At 41.7% G+C, this 24,514-nt stretch overlaps 1 protein-coding gene across 10 annotated transcripts; it reads left to right on the forward strand.

Annotated features, from left to right (window-relative positions):
* The first annotated feature begins 471 nt into the window (after window positions 1-471).
* Window positions 472-23,580, forward strand: LOC139408728 (nuclear receptor subfamily 2 group C member 1-A-like). Of its 10 annotated transcripts, none has more exons than XM_071152977.1 (14): window positions 472-688; window positions 7,846-7,974; window positions 8,239-8,475; window positions 8,825-8,903; window positions 9,007-9,186; window positions 10,607-10,775; window positions 11,953-12,049; window positions 13,012-13,205; window positions 16,180-16,333; window positions 16,663-16,784; window positions 18,538-18,680; window positions 19,172-19,309; window positions 21,842-21,947; window positions 22,172-23,580. In XM_071152977.1, the coding sequence occupies exons 2-14, from the start codon at window positions 7,906-7,908 to the stop codon at window positions 22,341-22,343; spliced, it is 1,860 nt and encodes a 619-aa protein (XP_071009078.1). In that variant the 5' UTR covers window positions 472-688; window positions 7,846-7,905; the 3' UTR covers window positions 22,344-23,580. The 10 variants fall into 10 exon arrangements, with proteins under 10 accessions (XP_071009078.1, XP_071009105.1, XP_071009125.1 ...); XM_071153004.1 differs by having other exon boundaries at window positions 10,607-10,754; XM_071153024.1 differs by having other exon boundaries at window positions 8,239-8,355.
* Window positions 23,581-24,514: the final 934 nt, after the last annotated feature.

Raw genomic sequence — 24,514 nt, forward strand, 5'->3', positions numbered from 1 at the left:
TAATGGTGTTGACTCATCCTATACTCGTATTGGTGGCCAAAGAATAAATTAGAGAAACGTTTTTTTTTTTTTTTTTTTTTACAAAACCCCACCTCAAACAAATCACTTGCATTTCCTCCAGAGGAGGAGCTGGCCAATCTGCGGTCTACTTGCATGAACGTTTTAAAGACGGGTATACTCCCACACCATTCCAACATAGAAAAGCTTTATTTTTTATTAAACATACTTAATTCCAGGAAAACTATTTAAGTCATATTGTAGTTAATTATAGGCCATACATCTGGAAACACTGGACAGTTACTGTAAACACAGTTGACCAACAGCAGGGGATGAAATAATATAAGAAATTGTGTAACAGCAGGTGACACACTACGGCATTAATTGCAAAACTCGAATGACATGGTTGAACTGAGGATACACCAGGACTCAAAACAAAAAGTCCTGCGGATCACGGAAAGGCCACAACTTTGGTTTAAAAGCCTTCAGTTGTGATATTCAACAGAATACGCTACATTTTGCAAGCCTTCCGACTCGCGATGCCCGGGTGTTTGAGCTAATGCGCAGAAGCATCACAACGTGTTTTGAGGAAAAAGGTCACGAACTCTGACCCTGCCTGAAGCAGGAGCAAAAGACAGAAAAATAACATTAATGTATTACCTATACAAACAGCGTACAACAAGCAGCGCAGGTAAGACAACTGAATTGTGCGCGAAAGCTGCCATGAAAAAACACGTCATGCATCACATAATGAAGAATACATTTGCCAAGCCAGCAGCCCGAGGGGAAGCTGCCATTAGCTAACGTAGCTAGTTCGTAGACTTTGCTATTGATTCCGGACCAAGAGTGCACCAAAACCGGCAAGTAATGAGATATCAAAACCATACGGATACTCGGTGTTATTTGGCACTAAACGACAGTGTAGTTAGCTAACTCAAACAAATCGATATTCGCGTGCCAGTTATTAGCTAAAACGTGTATGCTAGCAAGCGGGCTAGCTGTGAATCCTGTACGAGAATGCTAACTAAAATTACCTAGCGCGAAGAAATTGGTTCGATTTCCGAAGCTGATGTTCAAATATGAACACCTAGCTAAATGTTCGTTTGTATTGGACCAACAACAATTTGAAACGGTTCCAAAATGATTTTCAATTCCTAGCTACCGTTACATTTGTGCGTTCTTATTCCTTGTTGTTAACCGCGAAGTCCCGCCACTCGCTGGCTGCGTTTTGGTATGGGCCTTGAACCCTAGCGTGCTTTAACCCTTCAATGTTGACCTTTCACCTACAGGAAAAGAAATACCTTTATCTTCCGTATCGATTTTAAATAGTTAGCTACTAGACCAGAGCGTGTTTGTTGTACTTACAACCATCGATATTAATGTAAGGCTAGTTAACGAACTACATGTTGTGTGATATTTCTCAGCTTGGTGAAGACGGCCACAAATGCAGATACCAAGCATGCTAGGCCGTGCAACGGTGTGTCCCATAGTTAGCTAGTCGGCTAGCATGCACATTCCGAGTTGATCAACCCCTAACGTCGTTACTCTCACGAAGTTAAGTCAAAACAAAAATAGTCTGTACTAGATTGACTAACCCTCCTGTTTTCTCACATTAGTAGCAACGAACGACCTAGCTAGCTTCCTGCATAGGATATGGGCAGGCATTTCAAAAACATGTTGCTTGCTAGCTAGTAAAACGGACCCATATTCACTAACATGTAACGTTCGTTATTGTTGTTGGCAGGGCAAACCCGATTTGGTGATGTCTGTTATGATCCAAATAAATCACAGCTCGTTTTTGGACTCGTTTTACCGGATTAAGTAGAATGCCATTGGAAATGAATGTTCAATGTCTATATCTAAAATGTAAGTTTACAAGATATTTTGATAAATATCCTAATGTCAAACCGCAGTTTGTGTCCAAATCTATGACCAATATGCAGAAACAGATTTCATGTTTAGGTTTCAGAATATCAATCTACACATGTGCCACAATAATAACAATATTACTTGTATTTTTTTTGTTTAAAAATGAAGACCTTATAAACTGCACACACACCGAAAACCCAGTTTTGACAAGTGGCAATAAATCACTCAGAAATGTGCTCAAAAAAACATACGGAAACAGGAGATGTTTTTTTTTTATACATCAACTGGTTAGAGGACAACCTTCAGAACACAGTCATCATGTAATTTCGTTTTTTAAATTCAAGTGGGTCTCCAACGCGGTAGGCTAAGTGTAACGCAACACTTGTTAATCCATCGATGTGAGGTTGAAATCAATAGGACAGGAGGCAAACTTTTGGGGTGTAGCACTTTTTAAACTAACACTATTCAAAGGCCACAATGAAACTTGGAATAACATCTACTTGGTTGTTTAGAGGAGACCTTTAGGGGGCTTATCTATACTGAACAAAAATTTTACTGCAACAATTTCAAAGATTTTACTGAGTTATAGTTCATATAAGGAAATCAGTCAATTGAAATAAATTCGTTAGGCCCTCATCTATGGATTTCACATGACTGGGAATACAGATATGCATCTGTTGGTCAGAGATACCTTTAAAAAATAGGTAGGGGTGTGGATCAGAAAACCAGTCAATATCTGTCTGACCACCATTTGCCTCATGCAGCACGACCCGTCTTCTTCCCTTAGAGTTGATCAGACTGTTGATTGTGGCCTGTGGAATGTTGTCCCACTCCTCTTCAATGGCTGTACGAAGTTGCTGGATATTGGTGGGAACTGGAACACACTGGTGTACACGTCTATCCAGAGCATCCCAAACAGGCTCAATGGTATGCAGGCCATGGAAGAACTGGGACATTTTCAGCTTCTAGGAATTGTGTACAGATCCTTGCGACATTATCATACTGAAGCATGAGGTGATGGAGGCGGATGAATTGCACAAAAATGGGCCTCAGGATCTCGTCACAGGATCTCTGTTCATTCAAATTGTCATCCATAAAATGCAATTGTGTTTGTTGTCTGTAGCTTATGCCTGCCCATACCCCCACCAAGGGGCATTCTGTTCACAATGTTGGCATCAGTAAACTGCTCTCCCACACAATGCCATACACATGTTCTGCGGTTGTGAGGCCGGTTGGACATACTGCCAAATTCTCTAAAACGAAGTTGGAGGCAGCTTATGGTAAAGGAATGCATATTAAATTCTCTGGCAACAGCTCTTGATGGACATTCCTGTAGTCAGCATGCCACTTACACGCTCCCTCAACTTGAGACATCTGTGGCATTGTGTTGTGACAAAACAACACATTTTAGAGTGGCCTTTTATTGTCCCCAGCACAAGGTGCACCTGTGTAATGATAGTGCTGTTTAATCACCAACGTGATGCTTGTAAAACCAATGAGTCGATGGGAGAGGCAGGACTTGCAGCACACCAAGCGTCTAAAATAGAACCAAGTTCTCAAGTGACTGTTGACGCATGTGTAGGGCTGTTACAGTGACCCTATTACCGCCACACCAACGGTCAAGAGTCATGACTGCAGTCAAATTCCACATGCTCAAGCTTTGATGCTCATTAGCAGCCTACCAAACTTGCTAACTGTCTGGTACTCAGCACTCTATTGTCCCGCTAATCACTCTCACTGCAATGCAAATGTTTTCTAAAATCAAATCAAACACTTCATGAGAGCCCATGAGCTCATGTTGTGCAACATTCTATAGGCTATGCAATAGAATGAGAACAAAGTTTTGATGGCCTCTATTAAAAAGAGGATCCCATCAACTTTCTATAGGCTAGACCTACTTTATTTATTTCTCAACTTTCCTAATATTAAGCACATTCCTTTGCTTTACAACAGGTACAACTGACTAGTTATCCCCTTCTCTTTCTGCTGTTCCGAGACAAAATGGTCCATTCTAAATTGAAACTAATTTCACAAATATGTAAAGGCAAGCTCTGACGCTCGCTGGATCTGGCAGAGCTTGAAACTATTACGGACTACAAAGGGAAACCCAGACGCAAGCTGCCCAGTGACGTGAGCCTACCAGATGAGCTAAATGCCTTTTATGCTCGCTTCGAGGCAAGCAACACTGAAGCATGCACGAGAGCACCTGCTGTCCATACAGATTACCTTGACATGTACTCAAAGCATGCGTGGACCAACTGGCAAGTGTTTTCGCTGACATTTTCAACCTCTCCCTGACCAAGTCTGTAATACCGACATGTTTCAGACCACCATAGTCGCTGTGCCCAAGGAAGCGAAGGTAACCTGTCTAAATGATTACTGCCCCGTGGCACTCACGTTGGTAGCCATGAAGTGCTTTGAAAGGCTGGTCATGGCTCACATCAACACCACCCTCCTGGACACCCTAGACCCACTCCAATTCGCATACCGCCCCAGCAGATCCACAGATGACGCAATCTCAATCGCACTCCACACTGCCCTGTCTCATCTGGACAAAAGGAACACCTATGTGAGAATGCTGTTCATTGACTACAGCTCAGCGTTCAACACCATAGTGCCCACGAAGCTCATCACTAAGCTAAGAACTCTGGGACAAAACACCTCCCTCTGCAACTTGGACTTCCTAAGAGTCGGTAACAACACATCTGCCACACTGATCCTTAACACTGGGGCCCCACAGGGGTATGTACTTAGTCCCCTCCTGTATTCCCTGTTCACCCACGACTGTGTGCCCAAACACGACTCCAACACCATCATTAAGTTTGCTGATGACACAAAAGTGGTAGGCCTGATCACCGACAACGATGAGACGACTTGTAGGGAGGAGGTCAGAGAACTGGCAGTGTGGTGCCAGGACAACAACCTCTTCCTCAGTGTGATCTAGACAAAGGAGCTGATCGTAGACTACAGGAAAAGGCGAGCCGAACAGGCCCCCAAAAATCCAGAGTTTAAAGAGTTTAAAGTTCCAAACTATTATGGTCCAAACATCACAAAACAGCCGTGAGGAGGACACGACAAAACCTTTTCCCCCTCAGGAGACTGAAAATATTTGGCATGGGTCCTCAGATCCTCAAAAGGTTCTACAGCTGCACCATCGAGAGCATCCTGACCAGTTGCATCATCGCCTGGTATGGCAACTGCGCGGCATCTGACCATAAGGCGCTACAGAGAGTAGTGAGAACGGCCCAGCACATAACTGGGGCCAACCTCCCTGCCATCTAGGACCTATACAAGGTGTCAAAAGAAAGCCCATAAAATTGTCAGAGTCCAGTCACCCAAGTTATAGACTGTTTTCTCTGCTACCACACAGCAAGTGGTACCGGAGCGCCACGTCTATGACCAAAAGGCTCCTCAACAGCTTCTACCCCCGAGCCACAAGACTGCTGAACAATAAATAAAATCACCACCGGACAATTTACATTGAGTATCCCAGCACACTGACTCGGTACCGGTGCCCCCTGTATATAGCCTCGTTATTGTTATACATTTTTTTATTGTAGTCTGCTTGGTAAATGTTTTTCTTGAATATTAAATGAATACTCTTTTTGAACTGCACTGTTGGTTAAGGGCTTGTAAAGTAAGCACTTTTCACAGTAAAGTCTACAGTTGTTGTATTCATTTTCAATACAAATAAAGTTTGTTTTGAAGTTAAGAATAGTCTGATGGGTGACTATTAGCCTATCAGTTGTGAATGATTCCCAGCGTGTGCAGTAAGGCAAGAAACAGTGTATGCCTTTTTTATTTTTTACAACTTTTCCAAATCATAGTCGCTCATGTAGCCTAGCCCATAGACCTATATGCTGATACGGTTTGTATCACAACTAAAGTGGTCAAATAACTTAAGCACATTTAATTTGCTTTATAGCCGGTGTAGAGCCTAACTGGTATGCAATTTAGGGAAGATAATTTTTACCACGTTCACCTTTATAATAAAGCATTAGATGCATAATCGCATTTGCGGTCACTTTTAAGAAAAGTGTTTTCCTGCTAATTGCTTCTTGGAACGTTCACGCTTGTGTGCACATTGCTGCTCTTATAATGTGAAGAAATGGCCCAGTAGTTTATCAACATTAAGCTAAATGTTCTGATCTGTTTATTAGCCTCATTGCCTTCATTTGGAATCTATCACATCCCACAACTGTCCCAGAGTATGTTTGGAGTATTTATTTCTTGCACAAGTTGACCAATAGAATAGGTCAACTTTTGTACTATGGGGGACAGCAGATTTTTTTTTATTTTTTTTTAACTAGGCAAGTCAGTATAGAACAACTTCTTATTTTCAATGATGGCCTAGGAACAGTGCCTTGTTCAAAGGCAGAATGACAGATATTTACCTTTGTCAGCTCGGGGATTCGATCTCGCAACCTTTTGGTTACAAGTCCAACGCTCTAACCACAAGGCTACCTGCCACCCCATAGGCTAGTGTTTTTGCTGTTCGTTAGGCCTACACATCTTGTTAGCTGACAAAGTAAATGTGGACAGTTCTAACATCTTCAATATGCACCTCGGAATTCGATAAGAAGGACGCACGCAGTTGCGTCCCTAATGTGTCTGTCTTCACTTGTAGCCTACTTCGGAGTTGATATGCCTGTGAGAAGGAACCGATCACGTGACGGGTATTGGCTAATCAAAATTGAGATATCTGAGCGGTGCATCGGAGCACGGTGATTGGCAGCCGGGAGAAGGGGTTTATAATTATTATATTCAGCCCAAGGGCACAACAGCCACTTTCGCTGCAAAAGGCATTAAAAATGTTTTTTTTTTTAGGGGGCATTACGGCAACAAGGGGATTTGTATCTACTGTAGCCCACAGCCACATGTTATAGCCAGATCAGGGCCTAACATAAGCGCAACTCACAGTATGCTATTCTGTTCTTCTGAAATAGACTGCATTTTCTTCATAGCGTGTTTCTTCAGACCTGTCTAAAATAAATAATACATTTATTGTAATGGTGTAGGCTATATTACATGTATTTATTAGACTTTTTAAAATGTAGATGTTCCAAAGGTCTGCATCAGCGGCTTGTAGCTTTTGTGTGGAAGCCAAGAGCTGCTAAACATGTTTGTTAATTAAAGGTAAATTTACTGTGAGACCAGCAGTTACTATTAGCTTGACAATCACAGGCTGACAATTTCATGACCGTCATAGTCCTACGCGCGCGAGCAGTTTGGATGAAATGATTGAATAACATTTATTCTGCAACATTCGTGTACGCTACGTGGCCGGTTCGGTCAGCATGCAAGTCCTGCGCACCCCAAGCATGTGACAAAATCAACGGTACAACACCAAAGATATTGATATATTTTTTTTAAGTAATCGATCTTATGTTATCGTGATGACTAAACTTTTATTCTAACATCACCAATCTGAAGCAAAATAGGATGTCATTCCACAACATTTTATGGGGTGAAAATCCAAGTTTGTGTAAGGTATTAACACAAACGGTCCACATTAGGGAAATTAGCGCAATCCAAAATACGTTTATATGGCAAAATAATTCAACATGTCAATTAAGATGATAGTATATGTTGCCCAATCACAAACCATTGCAACAATGACGTGGTTTTCTCACTAATTTAACCATTTAGAGAGTTTAAAAATGCTCTCAAACAACGTTTTACCGGGCGCTCTACACTAGAGCCATAGTGTCTGTGCAGCAGCCTGAACATTTGACGTCCATAATTATGGTATGTAAGAATGTAGGCCTATGTTTGTCCTCTCATTGTATAGACCTGTTACTGGCCCATCCGTATGGCCTAGTACTAACTATATTGTGTCTATTTTGTGTTTTGCTATGATATTAATAAGCCCATTTGCTACACATCTCACTCTCTGAGAACTTGTTCTGATGCAAATATGTTTATCATCGATTTTCAATGCATACCCAGTAACTGAAACATTCCTTCCTTCCTACACAGTTTGATGTGCCTCCTGGGGCTTTGATGTGAGCAGCAGCAGAAGGAAACAGAATCAGCGTCATGGACAGACAGACTCAGAGGATTCAGCTGGTGTCAGCTGATGGTGGCATGATGGGACACCGTATCCAGGTAGTGTAACGGACAGGTCATTTCCTGCCCTGAGACATGGCTGTGACCTCCACGTCTCAGGTTATCCCTTACCCCTAAACTATTGGTCAAGGCTATTATTAGTCAACATCCGCATGACTAGTACCTTCATATGACTTCAAGGTTAAACAATAGCAGAACGTACAGCATCAGGGTTAGATTCCAGACAGTATACTAACCCAACATAATTTGGCTGAAGTATTTCTGTTATTCTCATATATATTGAATATTCTCCTTTCCTTCCAGATTGTGACAGACCAGTCCACGGGCCAGAAGATCCAGATCGTCACTGCATTGGAGCAGGGTTCTGGTGGGAAGCAGCAGTTCATCCTGGCTAACGCAGACTACTCCACGGCAGGCAAGGTAATCCTAGCCAAACAAGAGGCCTCGTCCCCGGGCAAGGTGATCCTGGCGGCCCCAGACGGTTCAGGGGTAAATCAGCTGCTGTTTGCCTCCCCTGACCTGGCTGGCCAGCAGATCCAGGTAGAGGCCTCGGCCTGCACCACCAATATTCTAGTCTCTTACTACCTTCTATTCAGAATATTGCTATCCACAAAATTCTGGTTCCCCTAGCATAGATTAAAGCTACGATCTCTGATGAGTTTTTCAGTCAAACAACCGCCCGCCATTTGTTTTGGTATACAGCTGAGGGATGGGGTTAGGGAAATGTAACCCCTCTCAAATTCATATTAGACAGCACTCTATATGCAAGGATTGACAGTCCATTTAGTCCAGTACAATGCTTAATCTGTGAGGGAAACAGGCCCCTAGAAGTATCTTTGACATCTGATATGAATGCCTCTTTTGCTTTTTGTGTGCGTTGTATTTCCAGTTTGTCACGGAAGGGTCAGACCAGGCCCTTTCCAAGCCTGTGGTGGAGTACTGTGTGGTGTGTGGAGACAAGGCCTCAGGTAGGAATGAAATGCACTTGAACTGGTCTGACCCTTCTTGAACCCTCTCTTCTCGTTGTGTGACTGATCCTGTCGCCCTCCCCCCTCCCTTCTCCTTGCCCAGGTCGTCACTATGGGGCAGTGAGCTGTGAGGGCTGTAAGGGTTTCTTCAAGCGCAGCATCAGGAAGAACCTGGTTTATACATGCAGGGGGTCCGGAGAGTGTGTCATCAACAAGCACCACAGGAACCGCTGCCAGTACTGCAGACTTCAGCGCTGCATGGTCCTGGGCATGAAACAGGACTGTGAGTACCTGCCCCAATCACTTACTGACGTTCACATAGGTATATAATGTTAAACAAACATGCTTCTCTAACATGTCATTTAAGAAATGGTGTCAGTTTGTCAACATCTGCGATGTTCCACAATACCCTGTGTTGTTACTAGTCCGTATGTTTGAGGGGATCAGTTTGAGCAAAGTGGAGGTATTGATCACATAAAGGCTGTTTTACACACCCACTCTAAGAACCCAAATCATCTGATTTCATTTATATATTCCAATATTTCTTTCTGACTGTCCACATAGTAGCACACAGTTGCAATGCTAAATTCCTGCCACTTTTACATTTTGGGATGGTTTTCATGATAAAGGCATGTCATGTGCAAAAAAGACACTTCCGAGCAATTATTTTTCGATCTGAGCGTTCAAGGCAAAGGTCGCATATGGAGGAATGGTTTTGTATCAGGATTTAGATCTACTAAAGCCTTGTTCACATTGGCAGTTTGACGTGACTCAAAACATTTATTTTCCATATCTGATTTAAAATCTGTTCTTTTTTCTGCGGTCTGAACAGCCAAAAAGCACATGGAATTAGATATTTCAAGCCACATTTGTAGGTGGTTTAAATCGGATACAAATCAGATTCCTGGCCACGCGACTTGTCTGAACAGTCAACTCTGATTTATTTGACTGTTATTTGGCATATCTTGTTGCTTCCTAGCTATGCTGTTGACAGTTTTGACAAAAACGGGTGGTAGTTAACATCCTAGTTAATTGTTTACAAACAAATGAGTGATTGTGCTAAACAGCTAGGCCTACCTAGCTATCTAGTTGACTGCTGTGGCTAGCCAAAAAGTTGGATCATCTTATCCTTTGAAACTTTAAAAGCGTTCTTACGATTAACATTCAAAGCAACTGGGAAATGTCCATGGCTGGCATTGTTGTCACCTTAGCTTGATAACTTCTGAGTGATAGGAAGCACGAGCACCACCACCAATCAGCCTACACCACTGCGCACACATCCATTGTTGCTATGACAACTAGCGTAGACGTGTCAGCAAATGACTGCTGTCTGAACACACCCACACCTTATAACTTGCTGTTTGGATAGTCAGTATTCAAAAATGGATTTGTAAAACAAAACTTATTTGAGCATTATGGCCTGCAGTGTGAACAAAGCTTTAGACTATTTTTACACAGATTACTCAGATTCCATGTGTTTTTTTGTTTGTTTGCTTAATTAATTGTTTGCTTGATTAAGAAAATATCAAATATGCAAATGAATTGGCGGAAGATCTGAATTTAGCTGCCCGTGTAAACACAGCCATAATTAGTAGTTATTTGGGATGGAAGGTGACTTGTAAATCACTGGTTCTGTGTAGTCGATCACAAAATGCACATAAGCATGGCGGATTAAAGTTAACTGTTCTCTTCCTCTCTCTCAGCCGTTCAGTGTGAGAGGAAGCCGGTGGAGGTATCCAGAGAGAAGTCTATCAATTGTGCTGCATCTACGGAGAAGATCTACATCAGGAAGAACCTGTGTAGTCCTCTGGCTGCCACGCCCACCTTCGTCACCGACAAGGAAACCGCCAGGTACTACAAGGAGACAGCCAGGTACTGCAGCTGGCTTAAGGGCCCCATCACATTGAGCAACGCAGCATACAATTATAAAACCAACTCTTATGTATTTCATTCGGGAAGTTGGTTTGGAGTGGTGGAATATGAGGTCACACCAAACACAGCCTCAAAAGGCACAGGGTACATACTCCACCGTAAGCTCTGTGTGGGATGCGTTACCAGTGTGTGTGAGCCCTAATTAATTAGTTGATGTTACTGATTAGCTGGAGTGGACACACCTGTGTTCCCATGTAGAAATCAGTCCATAGAGTCCACTCAGAGAGAAAGAGGTGAAGTCAAGAGGGATAACTGGTCCCAAAATCTGTCTTCTCCAGCAGGTGGCTTTTAAAAATATTTTTTTCCACTCACCGAGCAAGGAGTTTTTGTATGAAGGTTAGTAAGAGGGTTGAATTTGGTTAACAAAAAAATATAATTGCTTATTTGCTACGTGTGGCTTATTTGATCAAATAGAAGTTCCGTAATGCTTAGATTGCACGGATATAAGTAGGAAACGGACAACCCGGCAACTTCGACAAAAAAACACACTTTATATCGAAGTTGTTCCTGTTCACGTGTATCTGCCCTCCGACTACCCTCCATTTTTTTTTTAAAATACATTTATTTTTGTTGTTAGAGTGGCCACTTGAGTATCTGAGAAGACTAACCACTGTTTCACAGTCTCAATCGTTCCTAATTGGACCTCCAATTCATCTGCACCGATTGGAAAGTACTTCACAGGTGAAAACAATAGGGTGGAAGCTCAACATTGGCTGAGTTTAGACAGGCAGCCCAGTTCTGATATTTTTTCACTAATTGGTATTTTGACTAATCAGATCAGCTCTGAAAAAGATCTGATGTGAACAGATCTGATGTGATTGGTCAAAAGACTTGGGGTGCCTGTCTAAACGCATCCAAAATAGGCTAGCTTTCAACCTTTTTTCCAGATTAGTGTAAATGAAGAGGATGGTTAGGGTAAACGGAATGACTGTATAGCCATTTGGCTGCATTTATACAGGCAGCCCAATTCTGATATTTTTCCACTAACTGGTCTTTTGACCGATCAGCTCTTTTGCTATTAATTGGGCAAAATATCAGAATTAGGCTGCCTGTGTAAACGCATCCTTCGAGATCTCTGTGGGATTAGATGGTAGAATTGAAGTGTTTGTGTTTGCAGATCAACCAGTTTGCTGGAGTCGAGCATGCTCCTCAACATCCAGCAGCCATTCCCCAAGCTGGAGAACACCATCCTGCTCCCGACATCCCCTGAATCGGTTAGTAACTGCAGCACATGTATACATGCACAATATACAAATTAATTTAATTTCATAGTTAGCTCGCATCCACCCGTAGACTTAAACTCATCTTTTTGAGTTTTAAAATGTGTACTTTTTAAGTACACATACAAATCATACATACCACAGAGCCAAAAAGTTAAATGTAGTATGTAAAAAAAATAAAAAAATAAATAAACACCCTCCCATTGACTTCAGAAATGATTCATACCCCTTGACTTATTCCACATTTTGTTGGGTTACAGCTTACATTCTAAATGGATAAAATAGATTTCAGATATTTCTGTATTTCATTTTCAATAAATTTGCAAAGCTGTTTAAAAACATGTTTTCACTTTGTTATTATGGGGTATTGTGTGTAGAAAAAAAAATATATATAATGCATTTTGAGTAGAGGCTGTAACACAACAAAAATGTGGAATAAGTCAAGGGGTATGAATACTTTCTGGGGGCACACTATAAGTGAAGACCATCTCTTCCAGGGCAATAGGAGACACCGTATTTATATTTATACTCAGCCGCGGGCCGGAAGAATCATGTCCAAACCAATTTACGATTGGACAAATTGCGGGTGCATAGAAATACTATTTTAAAGTTCGGTATGGGTAGTCTTCCTATATCTTTCCCTCTATGTAATTGTTAATTTTATCAGGGGAAACTGCAGTTTTATTGAAACCGCACTATGGATTTGTTCCCGATAGCCAGAATGGAAATTCAGTTGTGGCAATAGATTAATTTTGACAATAGATATTCTAACGGTTAAAGCAACTGGGATGTTAGTCTGTGATGAGGTCTGATTGAACCGATTTGAGCATCCTGTTAAAGTTTCAGGCAATGGTTTTTATCTAAGGAAGGAAATAATTCACAAATATTTAAAATGGGAAACGATTGGGACTCCATTATTAATAGTGGTGCTGATTCTCCCTTGTGCCTCTCCATAGAATGACCCATGTCAGGGTGACCTGAGCACCCTGGCCAACGTGGTGACATCACTGGCTCACCTGAACAAGGCCCGGGAGATGAGCGACATTACAGACGGCAATGACCTAATGGGTGTGGACGACACCCTTAGCAACGGAGACAGCTCAATGACGGATCTCCAAGGAGACGAACAGACCGCCAGTGACATTACGCGGTGAGGAGATTTCTTATACAGGATTTTAAAGCTACTTTCTGGAATTTTGTTTTATTCTCAGATCCCAGATTGTATATATTTTTAACCCCCTGGAGTCGCTTAAATCGAAGTTACATAACAACAACAAAAAACATAAAAATCTGTCAGTTTAAATTAATGTTTTTTTTAAATTGGCTGCATCTCAAATCTATCGCATCCGCCAGTGTCGCACTTCCGCATCTGCGGTGAGAGGTGGCAGAGCTCGAGTGGTGTTTGTCAGACCACGATACATCCCTAAAATCGGCCTTCTTATGTAAATGTCTACAGTGTCCGTATGGTTTGACCTACGGGGGAGACTCACGATGGTGTTCTCTGTTTTTCTCTACGAGGAGACCCGTCCGAAGTCGGTACCGTTAATGTGCCGACTTCTGTTTGGTACTGTCTGAACCGTTTGGGCTATAAACTAATGGGACCCCACTGTGGAAAGGGGAGATTCTCACAAACACAATGGTGCTCTGTTTTGCTCAAGGACCACCACAAGTGTTACTGGACTCGTCTGAAGGTACCGTTTAAAAAAAAAACGAATGGAAGTATGAAGGTAGTTTTGTTCTTACTCAAAAAAGGGGTTCAATATGTATAATATTAAAAAAATTATACCAAATATTTCCTGTTTTTTAAATTTTATTTTGTTTTTACATCTCCTTCATTTAAGACGAACATTTAAACCTTGTTTCTTATTTATTTTGACTGTCCTTTTGCCATTTATGAATGTGTTATTCAATGTGTTTCTATGGGCTTCAGTAGTAAAGGCCAAAATCTACCTAAAATTCCAAATCAAATAGCTAAATGATCCGTATTATGACCATCTTAAAACAATTCCATATGTCAGCTTAGCATCCCCCCTCTCCCAACATCTTTAAAGAATTTTAATAGGTAAAATGTAATCTGCTTGGATTGACTATCAGCAGTGCTGATTTTAGAGCTGATAAATGTTCTGAGTGTATCAGAAGGAACTTAGGGGTTGTGTTTTCTGTATATCATGGGGCTCAAATTGAATTTTTTCCAGTCAAGGGCCATGTGGTTCCTGTGTTCCTGCCTCGGTTAATTAGGTTTCGTGCTGGTTAGATATTTCCTATCCCAAGATCTGTCAAGCTTGAAGCTTGTTTTCCTTTCTGCAGTCTATTTCTGTTTCACTTTCTGAACCTCAACACTAATAGACATTTTTACTTCTAAGTAAAGACAATATAAGTACTTTTAGAGATGAATACAGTGCCTTCAGAAAGTATTCACACCCCTTGATTTTTTTCTACATTATGTTGTTAAAGCCTCAATTTTAAAATGGATTACATTGAGATTTATTGGTCACTTGCCTACACACAATACCCCATAATGTCAAAGTGGAATTATGTTTGAATTTTTTTAAACAAATGAATAAAAAATGAAAAGCTGAAATGTCATGAGACAATAAATACGTATTCAGGCCCTTTCTTATGGCAAGCTTAAATAAATTCAGGAGTAAAACTGTGCTTTAACAAGTCGCATAGTAAGATGCATGGACTCATTTTGTGTGCAATAATAGTGTTTAACATGATTTTTGAAGGACTACCTCATCTCTATACCCCACACATACAATATCTGTAGGATGCCTCAGTCAAACAGTTAATTTCAAATAGATTCAACCACAAAGACCAAGGACATTTTCCAATGCCTTGCAAAGAAGGGCATCTATTGGTAGATGGGTAAATTACACTTTGGATGGTGTCTCAATAAACCCAGTCACCACAAAGATACAGGTGTCCTTTCTAACTCAGTTGCCAGAGAGGAAGGAAACTGCTCAGGTATTCCACCATGAGGCCAATGGTAAAACAATTAGGATTTAATGACTGTGGTAGAAAAAAACAACTGAGGATTAATCAACATAGTAACTACAAACTTAATTGACAGAGTGAAAATAAGGAAGCCTGTACAGAATAATTTTGTTTCCAAAACATGCATTCTGATTGCAATAAAGTAAATATAAATAAAGTATTACTAAAGTAATACTGCAAAAAATGTGGCAAAGCAATTAACTTTTTGTCCTGAATACAGTGTAATGTTTGGGGCAAATACAACACATTACTGAGTACCACTCTCCATAGTTTCAAGCATAGTGGTGTCTGCATCATGTTATGGCTATGCTTGTAATCACTAAGGACTGGGGAGTTTTTCAGGATAAAAAATAAACGAAATGGAGCTAAGCACAGGCATAATCCTAGTGGAAAATCTGGTTGTCTGCTTACCCAGACACTGGATGATTAATTCACCTTTCAGCAGGACAATAACCTAAAACACAAGGCCAAATCTGCACTGGAGTTGCTTACCAAGAAGACAGTGAATGTTCCTGAGTAGCCGAGGTAGATTTAGGTCAAAACTATGGCAAGACCTGAAAATGGTTGTCTAGTAATGATCAACAACCAATTCGACAGAGCTTAAATCATTTTTTGGAAGAATAATGGGCAAATGTTGCATAATCCAGGTGTTGAAAGCTCTGATTTACGCTGAAATACTTTATGTAAATTAGATTTATGTATTGAATTTTTACTAAATGTGTAAATATGTTTAAACATGTTTACACTTTGTCGTTGAGGTATTGTGTGTAGAGAGCTTGATATAGAACATCTATTTTAATCAATTTTGAATTCCGGCTGTAACACAACAAAATGTGGAATAAGTCATGCGGTTTGAGTAATTTCTGAAGGAACTAAGTGTACTAGTTTGAACTGACTTGTGTTTGTGTGTGTGGGTAAAGGGCTTCTACACTACAGAGCCAAAACAGATGTACTGAGCTGGCCTGATTACGCATCCACCATAATTGATGGAACCGTGCTGGAAAGGACAATGAGAAAATAAAACATCAGAGCCAGAAGAGTTCGGGTTTAAGTCGGCACTATAGTGTGAATCGAGCACTAATTTGTTGATTGACTTGTTTTGTTGTCTCGCTCTCCCACCTCCCCAGAGCGTTTGACACCCTGGCCAAGGCCTTGAATCCTGGTGATGGCTCAGCGGGAGACACTCTGGAGGCCACGTTGCAGTTGATGTCAGGGGACCAGTCCGGCCCTGTGGTGGAGCTGGAGGGGCCCCTTCTCTCAGACAGCCACGTCCCCTTCAAGGTGAGGCCCAGGGGCCATGCTCAAAAGTAGTCCACTATAAAGGGAAAAGGGTGCCACTTGGGATGCTACCCCACTCAAAGGCCCAGGGGCTGACCATAACTTTAATCTATTTTTAAATCAGGTGTTATCTTAAAATGGAAATGTATTCTCAGTACGTCATAGAGTGCTTAAAGAATCAAGAGGCCCTGAACTCACTTGCTATGGCAACTTCATTTCCCTGCAGGGATTAATAAATATAATTCATCAATAACTTTTTTAAAACATTAAAAGTCTAATGTCTAGGCCCATTCTTTCTCAATCATGATGTCTCTCTTGCTCACGCTCTTTAGTTGATGATGCCTTTGCCCATGCCTGAGTACCTAAACGTGAACTACATCTGTGAGTCGGCCTCAAGGCTCCTCTTCCTGTCCATGCACTGGGCGCGCTCCATACCTGCCTTTCAAGCCTTGGGGTGAGTCCCTACCTACCTACTGCTCTCATTCTGTCTCTCTAATTCTCTTCCACTGAACTGGAAGATGTAAGTAAATGGAAGATGTAAGTATTCAGACCCCTTTACCCTTTTCACATTTTGTTACATTACAGCCTTATTCTAAAATGGATTAAATAAATGTTTTACCTCAACAATCTGCACACAATACCCCATAATGACGAAGCGTAAACAGGTTTTTAGAAGTCTTTGCAAAACAAAACTAAATACCTTATTTACATAAGTATTCAGACCATTTGATATGAAACTTGAAATTGAGCTCAGGGTGCATCCTGTTTCCATTGATCATCCTTAATGTTTCTACAATTTGATTGGAGTCCATCTGATGTAAATTCAATTGATTGGACATGATTTGGAAAGCCCCACACCTGTCTATATAAGGTCCCACAGTTGACAGTGCATGCCAGAGCAAAAAGCAAGCCGTGAGGTCGAAGGAGTTGTCCGTAGATCTCCGAGACAGGATTGTGTCGAGGCACAGATTTGGATAAGGGTACCAAAACATTTCTGTAGCATTGAAGGTCACCAATAACACAGTGGCCTCCATAATTCTAATTCTTAAATGGAAGATGTTTGGAACCACCAAGACTCTTCCTAGAGCTATCCGCCTGGCCGAACTGAGCAATTGGGGGAGAAGGGCCTTGGTCAGGGAGTTAACCAAGAACCTGATGGTCAGGTGTTCATGATGGTCACGCTCTGGAGTTCCTCAGTGGAGATGGGAGCACCTTCCAGAAAGACAACCATCTCTGCAGCACTCCGCCAATCAGGTCTTTATGGTAGAGGGGCCAGATGGAAGCCACATGACAGCCCATTTGGAGTTTGCCAAAAGGCATCTAAAGGACTCTCAGACCATGAGAAACAAGATTCTCTGGTCTGATGAAACCAAGATTGAACTCTTTGGCCTGAATGCCAAGTGTCACGTCTGGAGGAAGCCTGGCACCATCCCTACGGTGAAGCATGGTGGTGGCAGCATCATGCTGTGAGGATTTTTTTCAGCAGGAAGGACTGGGAGACTAGTCAGGATCGAGGCAAAGATGAACAGAGCAAAGTACAGAGAAATCCTTGATGAAAACCTGCTCAGGGCCTCAACAGGACAATGACCCTAACCACATAGCCAAGTCAACGCAGAAGTGGCTTTGAGACGAGTCTCTTAATGTCCTGGAGTTCCCCAGCCAGATCCTGGACTTGAACCCAATCAAACATCTCTGGAGAGACCTGAAAATAGCTGTGCAACAATGCTCCCCATCCAACCTGACAGAGCTTGAGAGGATTTGCAGAGAAGAATGGGAGAAACTCCCCAAATACAGGTGTGCCAAGCTCGTAGCGTCATACCCAAGAAGACTCGAGGCTGTAATCACTGCGTCAACAGGCAAGTTAATCAATTTTAGAATAAGGCTGTGACGTAACAAAATGTGGAAAAAGTCAAGGGGTCTGAATACTTTCCGACGGCACTGTATATGCAAACTGCCGTGTGTATCAGTCAGCCTTTTTCTGCTTACTGGCCAGAGCACCAAAATGGAAGTATTTGTGTGTCATCCTCTATGATTTTAAATGCAGTGTATATTAATATATTCTCCATGCATGCATTTTAATAAATTAAATGCATCCTGTATTTCCCAGTGATATTGACACTAACCTGGTGAAGTCCTGTTGGAACAAACCGTTTGCCCTGTGCCTGGCTCGATGCGCCAACATTTCGAATGTTGTCTTTTCTCCATAGTGGTCTCGATAATGACATTAACCTGATGAAGGCTTGTTGGAACGAGCTGTTTGCTCTGGGCCTGGCTCAGTGCGCCAACGTTATGAATGTCGCCACCATCCTGGCTGCCATCATCAACCACCTGCAAACCAGCCTACAAGAAGGTACAGGAGGTGGATTGTACAAATTAATACATATTTATCAGTGTTTACAATAATTGCCAGCAGATTTTTATCCAAAGCGCCTTCCAGTATGGAGAGTGTGATTTATGCAGCAAACATATTTCCAGGCTCTATCTCAATTGATACAAATCTGTCCTCCTCGTTGTCTCCTCTTTATCATAATCTGGACTGATTCGAAAAGACTTGACTGGGAAAAACAATATGGTGGAAGATAAGCTCATCATTAGGCTAGCTTTCACCTGGTCATTTTTTTTTTTGAAAGATCGGTGGATATGAAGGAGAGGAAGGATTTAGGACAAAGAGCCCCAGTGTCCTTCTCCAGTCTTCCTCTTGTTCCCCCCCCCCCCCCCCCCCTCCCCTGCAGAGAAGCATCTGCTGAGTCAGAGCCACAGTAGGCTTTTTGTTGTGGGAGAACATGGGGGCGTTTTATAGTATTTTAAATGATTTACGCTCCCCTGTTTCCCCCCCTATAGAGAAGCTGTCCCCAGAGCGAGTGAAGCTGGTGATGGAACACATCTGGAGGATGCAGGAGTTCTGTAACAGCATGGCCAAACTGTCCCCTGACTCGTATGAATACGCCTACCTCAAAGCCATCGTCCTCTTTAGCCCTGGTGAGTGGTGGCTGGAGAGAGTGATAAAGAGGGGCTGATGCATAATGTAACTCGGTGTTGCAAAGAGTAATTGGTCACATTCCAGACAGTGCAAAGCATCCATGGAGAGAGTGGGAAAAGATAGGAGCTTTAGCGTTTTATGTGTTAGTTTTGAAATTAGTTCTGATACACTATATGGCCAAAAGTATATCGATACCCCTTTCAAATGAGTGGATTTGGCCATTTCCGCCACACCCATTGCTGACAGATGTATCGTTATAGGATGCAACCTTTCCAACAAGTCAGTTCGTTAAATTTCTGGCCTGCTACAGCTCACCCGGTCAAATGTATGTCCTGTTATTGTGAAGTGGAAATGTCTAGGAGCAACCACGGCTCAGCCGAGAAGTGATAGGCCACACAAGCTCACAGAATGGGAACACTGAGTGCTGAAGCGCATAGCACGTAAAAATCACTCACTGCCGAGTTCCATACTGCCTCTGGATGCAGCGTCAGCACAAGAACTGTTAGTCAGGAGCTTCATGAAATGGGTTTACATGGCCAAGCAGCCGCCCAAGCCCAAGATCACCATGCGCAATACCAAGCGTCTGCTGGAGTGACGTAAAGCTTGCTGCCATTGGACTCTAGAGCAGTGGAGACGCATTCTCTGGAGTGATGAATCTTGCTTCACTATTTGGCAGTCCGACGAACAAATCTGAGTCTGGCAGATGCCAGGAGAATCCTACCTGCCCGACTGCATAGTGCCAACTAAGGTTTGGTGGAGGAGGAATAATGGCCTGGGCTGTTTTATAGTTCGAGCTAGGCCCCTTTGTTCCAGTGAAGAGAGATCTTAACGCTACATTATACAATGACATTCTAGACGATTCTGTGCTTCCTATATCGACATGACAATGCCCCTGTGCTCAAAGCGTCAAGAAAAACTTGACTGGCCTGCACAGAGCCCTGACCTCAACCTCCATCTAACACCTTTGGGATGAATTGGAATGCCGACTGCAAGCCAGGCCTAATCGCCCAACCTCACTAATGCTCTTGTCGCTGAATGGAAGCAAGTCCCCTCAGCAATGTTCCAACATCTATTGGATAGCCTTCCCAGAAGAGTGGATGGAGGCTGTTATAGCAGCAAAAAGGGGAACCAACTCCAAATTAATGCCCAGAATTTTGGAATGAGATGTTCGACGAGCAGGAGTCTACATACTTTTGGCAATGTAGCGTAAATGAGAAACTGTTGCATGACTCAACTCACTTCCGTGAAAAATGTTGTCACACGATTACGTTCATTGGGCCAACCTCCTGGACACAGATTATGCCTATATATTTATTTTGAATTTAAACAGAATATTTTTATACATATATTATTTTTTACTATTAAGCTTGTTCAATGGTGAGTCTGTCCCATGCAGTAACACGGCGAATTGTCCCTCGCCCCTTAGTGTAGTTAGGTGCTGCCCTTCAGACAACAGTTCCCAGATCCTCAGCAAACTATTTAAACAAAAGAAAGTACACTGGACCATGACTCCCCATGGATTTGCTGTGTACATGAAAGGGAGAGTTATTATAAATGCGGAGTTGCACCCTTTCCTTTTGCTTAATCTACTTGTTCTGCGTCTTTGCCAAGAACTATACTGAACAAAAATATAAACGCAACCATTTCAATGATTTTACAGAGTTCATATGTGGAAATCAGTCAATTTAAATAATGAATTAGGCCCTTATCTATGGATTTCACATGACTGGGAATAAAGATTTGCATCCCGTTACCTATACCTTAAAATAAATGTGCCTTACATTGGGCTTTAGGATCTCATCACGGTATTTCTGTGCATTCAAATTGCCATCGATTTTAAAATGCAATTGTGTTCATTGTCTGTAGTTTATGCCTGCTTATACCACAACCCCAATGCCACTATGTTGACATCAGCAAAACGCTCACCCACATGACGCAATACACGTGGTCTGCAGTTGAGGCCGGTTGGACGTACTGCCAAATTCTCTAAAACGACGTTGGAGGCGGCTTATGGTAGAGAAATGAACATTCAATTATATGGCAACAGCTCTGGTGGACATTCTTGCAGTCAGCATGCCAATTGCATGCTCCCTCAAAGCTTGAGACATCTGTAGAATTGTGTTGTGACAAATGCACATTTTTTAGATTGGCCGTTTATTTTCCCCCAGCACAAGGTGCACCTGTGTAATGATCGTGCTGTTTAATCAGCTTCCCGATATACCACAGCTGTCAGGTGGATGGGTTGTCTTGGCAAAGGGGGGAGGTAAACAAATTTGTGCACACCATTTGAGAGAAATATTTTTTTTGTGCGTATAAAGAATTTCTGGGATAATTTATTTGAGTTCAAGAAACATAGGACCAACACTTTACATGCGTTTTTTTATATTTTTGTTCAGTGTATAAAAGACAGCAGTGAAATAGAAACATGTAGATAGTCAGTGAAGGTTGTTTGGTACCATGGTGATTGTCTGATGCGGTACCGTTCCTTTTGTTTAATTAACTTGTTCTCTGTGTGTGTGCACATGCTATAGACCACCCAGGCATTGACAACACCTTACAGATCGAGCGGTTCCAGGAGAAGGCTTACATGGAGCTACAGGACTATGTTACCAGGACCTACCCAGAAGACTCCTATCGGTCAGTAACTCGCTAACTCACTAAATACAACTGTAACATAATTTCCTCGATCATTCATCTTCCAATTCTGTTTCTCGACCACTGTTTTTGCCTCCCTCAATTAAATTGTCAAATTTGAATGCTTTCCTGCCTTCAATTATAAATGATTTATTGGCATGACATTCACATGAATATTATTGCCAAAGCAAAGATCCATAACATTATAAAATGTCTCTACCTGTCAGGTTATCCAAGCTGCTGCTGCGTCTCCCGGCCCTGCGGCTGATGAGTGCAGCGGTGACAGAGGAGCTGTTCTTCGCTGGCCTCATCGGCAACGTGCAGATAGACAGCATCATCCCGTACATCCTCAAGATGGAGTCCACCGACTACAACAGCCAGGTGGCCACTGGAGTCTGACCTTTTGACCTGACCCACTCCGACCTGGTCGCCACAGCAGCCTAGAAGCGTCTCCTGGTCACCATGGCAACTTCACCTGCAGGCCAACTGTAGGGCTGTAGGCGAGCTTCCAAGGTAAAAATGCAGGGTCGTGTTCATTAGGGCACACCATTAGCAAAAAAAAAACATCTGTGGGAAGTTCAGATCGTGCCTCCATGTTTTCTTTTTTTTTCCGCTCCATTTTGGACATTTTTTCTTTCCGTTTCGTACCTACTGAACACAACCCAGGTTGGCTGCATTGCTGTGTGTCCACCTCCCTAAACAGAATCTGAAGGTTTTCTCAATGGAATCAGATGACCTTCAATGCTGAAACAATCATTTTCTTTGACAACCTGATTATAGCTCAAGAAGGAAGACTATGTAGTCACACACACACACACACACACACACACACACACATACAGCCGCCACGCCTAATGTTATCCTCAGTTTCAACAAATGAACTTTGAGTGAGTCAATCAAGCTTCGTAAATTGTGCTCTTTAGTAATGTACAGTACATTTACATATGTAGGATAAATGTTGTTGCTGAGAATTTTCCTGCACAACAGGAAATGCAAACTTGTGTATTCAGGGTTTAAAAAGGCTTCTGAAGTTTGTACTTTCCGCTTTAAAATGTCCGACTTGATTTGCCTTGACAGCATTGTTTTTTTAATCAACCCCTACAGATTTATTTTGTCCACATTATTCACATTTCCTGTTTCAGCCGGATTATTTTCCTGCTGTTGCAAACTGGCTCAAATTAAGATCCTTCATCTGTGTTCTTTATATCCCTTCATTTTGTGCTTCTGATCTCGTTTGTATTTTGATGAACGGACAGAGGAGCTGTTTTACTTTTTCAGAGTGCCCGCCTCATCTGGTTTCAACATGCACTTGTATTATTTTCCCCCCCAAAATTGGAGAAACTTTTTTTGTCAATGTTGGTTTGCTATGATGTGATCAGTTAAGGTTATAACCTTTATGGTATTTGTTTGCTAATCCGAAGGAAAAGGCTTGTATCATGAGTCAACTCTTGTCTAACTTGGAACTCAAAGCATCATGTATGTATGTGTAAATATGTATATAGAAAAATGTGGAGAAAAAGCTATCATGGACAAAAGATGCTTATTACAAGAATTTTCAGCTTTTTGACATGTAAATGTAGTTGCTAAAACAATTGTCAAGTCATTTCAAAAATAAAATGACATTTTCAATGGTCAATCAAATGTATTATAGAATTATTCATACTTTTCAATGATGAGGTGAACTTTTTTGATGACCACTTCAGTTGTAGCCTGGTTCCAGATCCATTTAAGCTATTGTTACGAAACCAATAACTAGCCTGCTAATATTGTTGCACTTGCTTTGTCTAGCGATCTTAGACCTAGTCTGTAACCTGAATGTGTGCATTTGTGAGAAGTCAGCGTATGTGCCTTGGTGTTGAATGTACCCTACATGTGCCCAGGGCAGTACTTCATTTGTAAATCGTGAGGTGCCAGAACAAAAAGTGAGCGTGATAGGGGGGGGGGGGGGGGGGGGCTGTGAATGCATGAAAAAATATACAAATGTATTCGGCACAGACGTTATTGCGAGTGTAGCATAATGCTTGTGTTCCTAGTTCCAACAGTGCAGTAATACTTAACAATACACATATAAAAAGTAGAATAATGGAATGAATAAATATTAGGTAGAGCAATGTCTGGAGTATAAATTAATTATATAGTCAAAAGTTTGGACACCTTCTCTTTCAAGGGTTTTTATTTGTACTATTTTCTACATGTAGAATAATAGTGAAGACATCAAAACTATTAAATAACACCTATGGAATCATGTAGAAACCAAAGTGTTAAACAAATAAAAAATGTGAATTAGAGATTCTTCGAAGTAGCCACTCTTTGCCTTTGACAGCTTCGCACACTCTAGGCATTCACTCAACCAGCTTCATGAGGTAGTCACCTGGAATGCATTTCAATTAACAGGTGTGCCTTTTTAAAAGTTAATTTGTGGAATTTCTTAATGCGTTTGAGCCAATCAGTTGTGTTGTGACAAGATAGGGGTGGTATACAGAAGATGGCCCTATTTGGTAAAAGACCAAGTCCATATTATGTCTTAACAGCTCAACTAAGCAAAGAGAAACAACAGTCCATTACTTTAA

Source organism: Oncorhynchus clarkii, chromosome 1 (genome assembly GCF_045791955.1).
Source record: "Oncorhynchus clarkii lewisi isolate Uvic-CL-2024 chromosome 1, UVic_Ocla_1.0, whole genome shotgun sequence".
In the NCBI taxonomy this organism is placed as follows: Eukaryota; Metazoa; Chordata; class Actinopteri; order Salmoniformes; family Salmonidae; genus Oncorhynchus; species Oncorhynchus clarkii.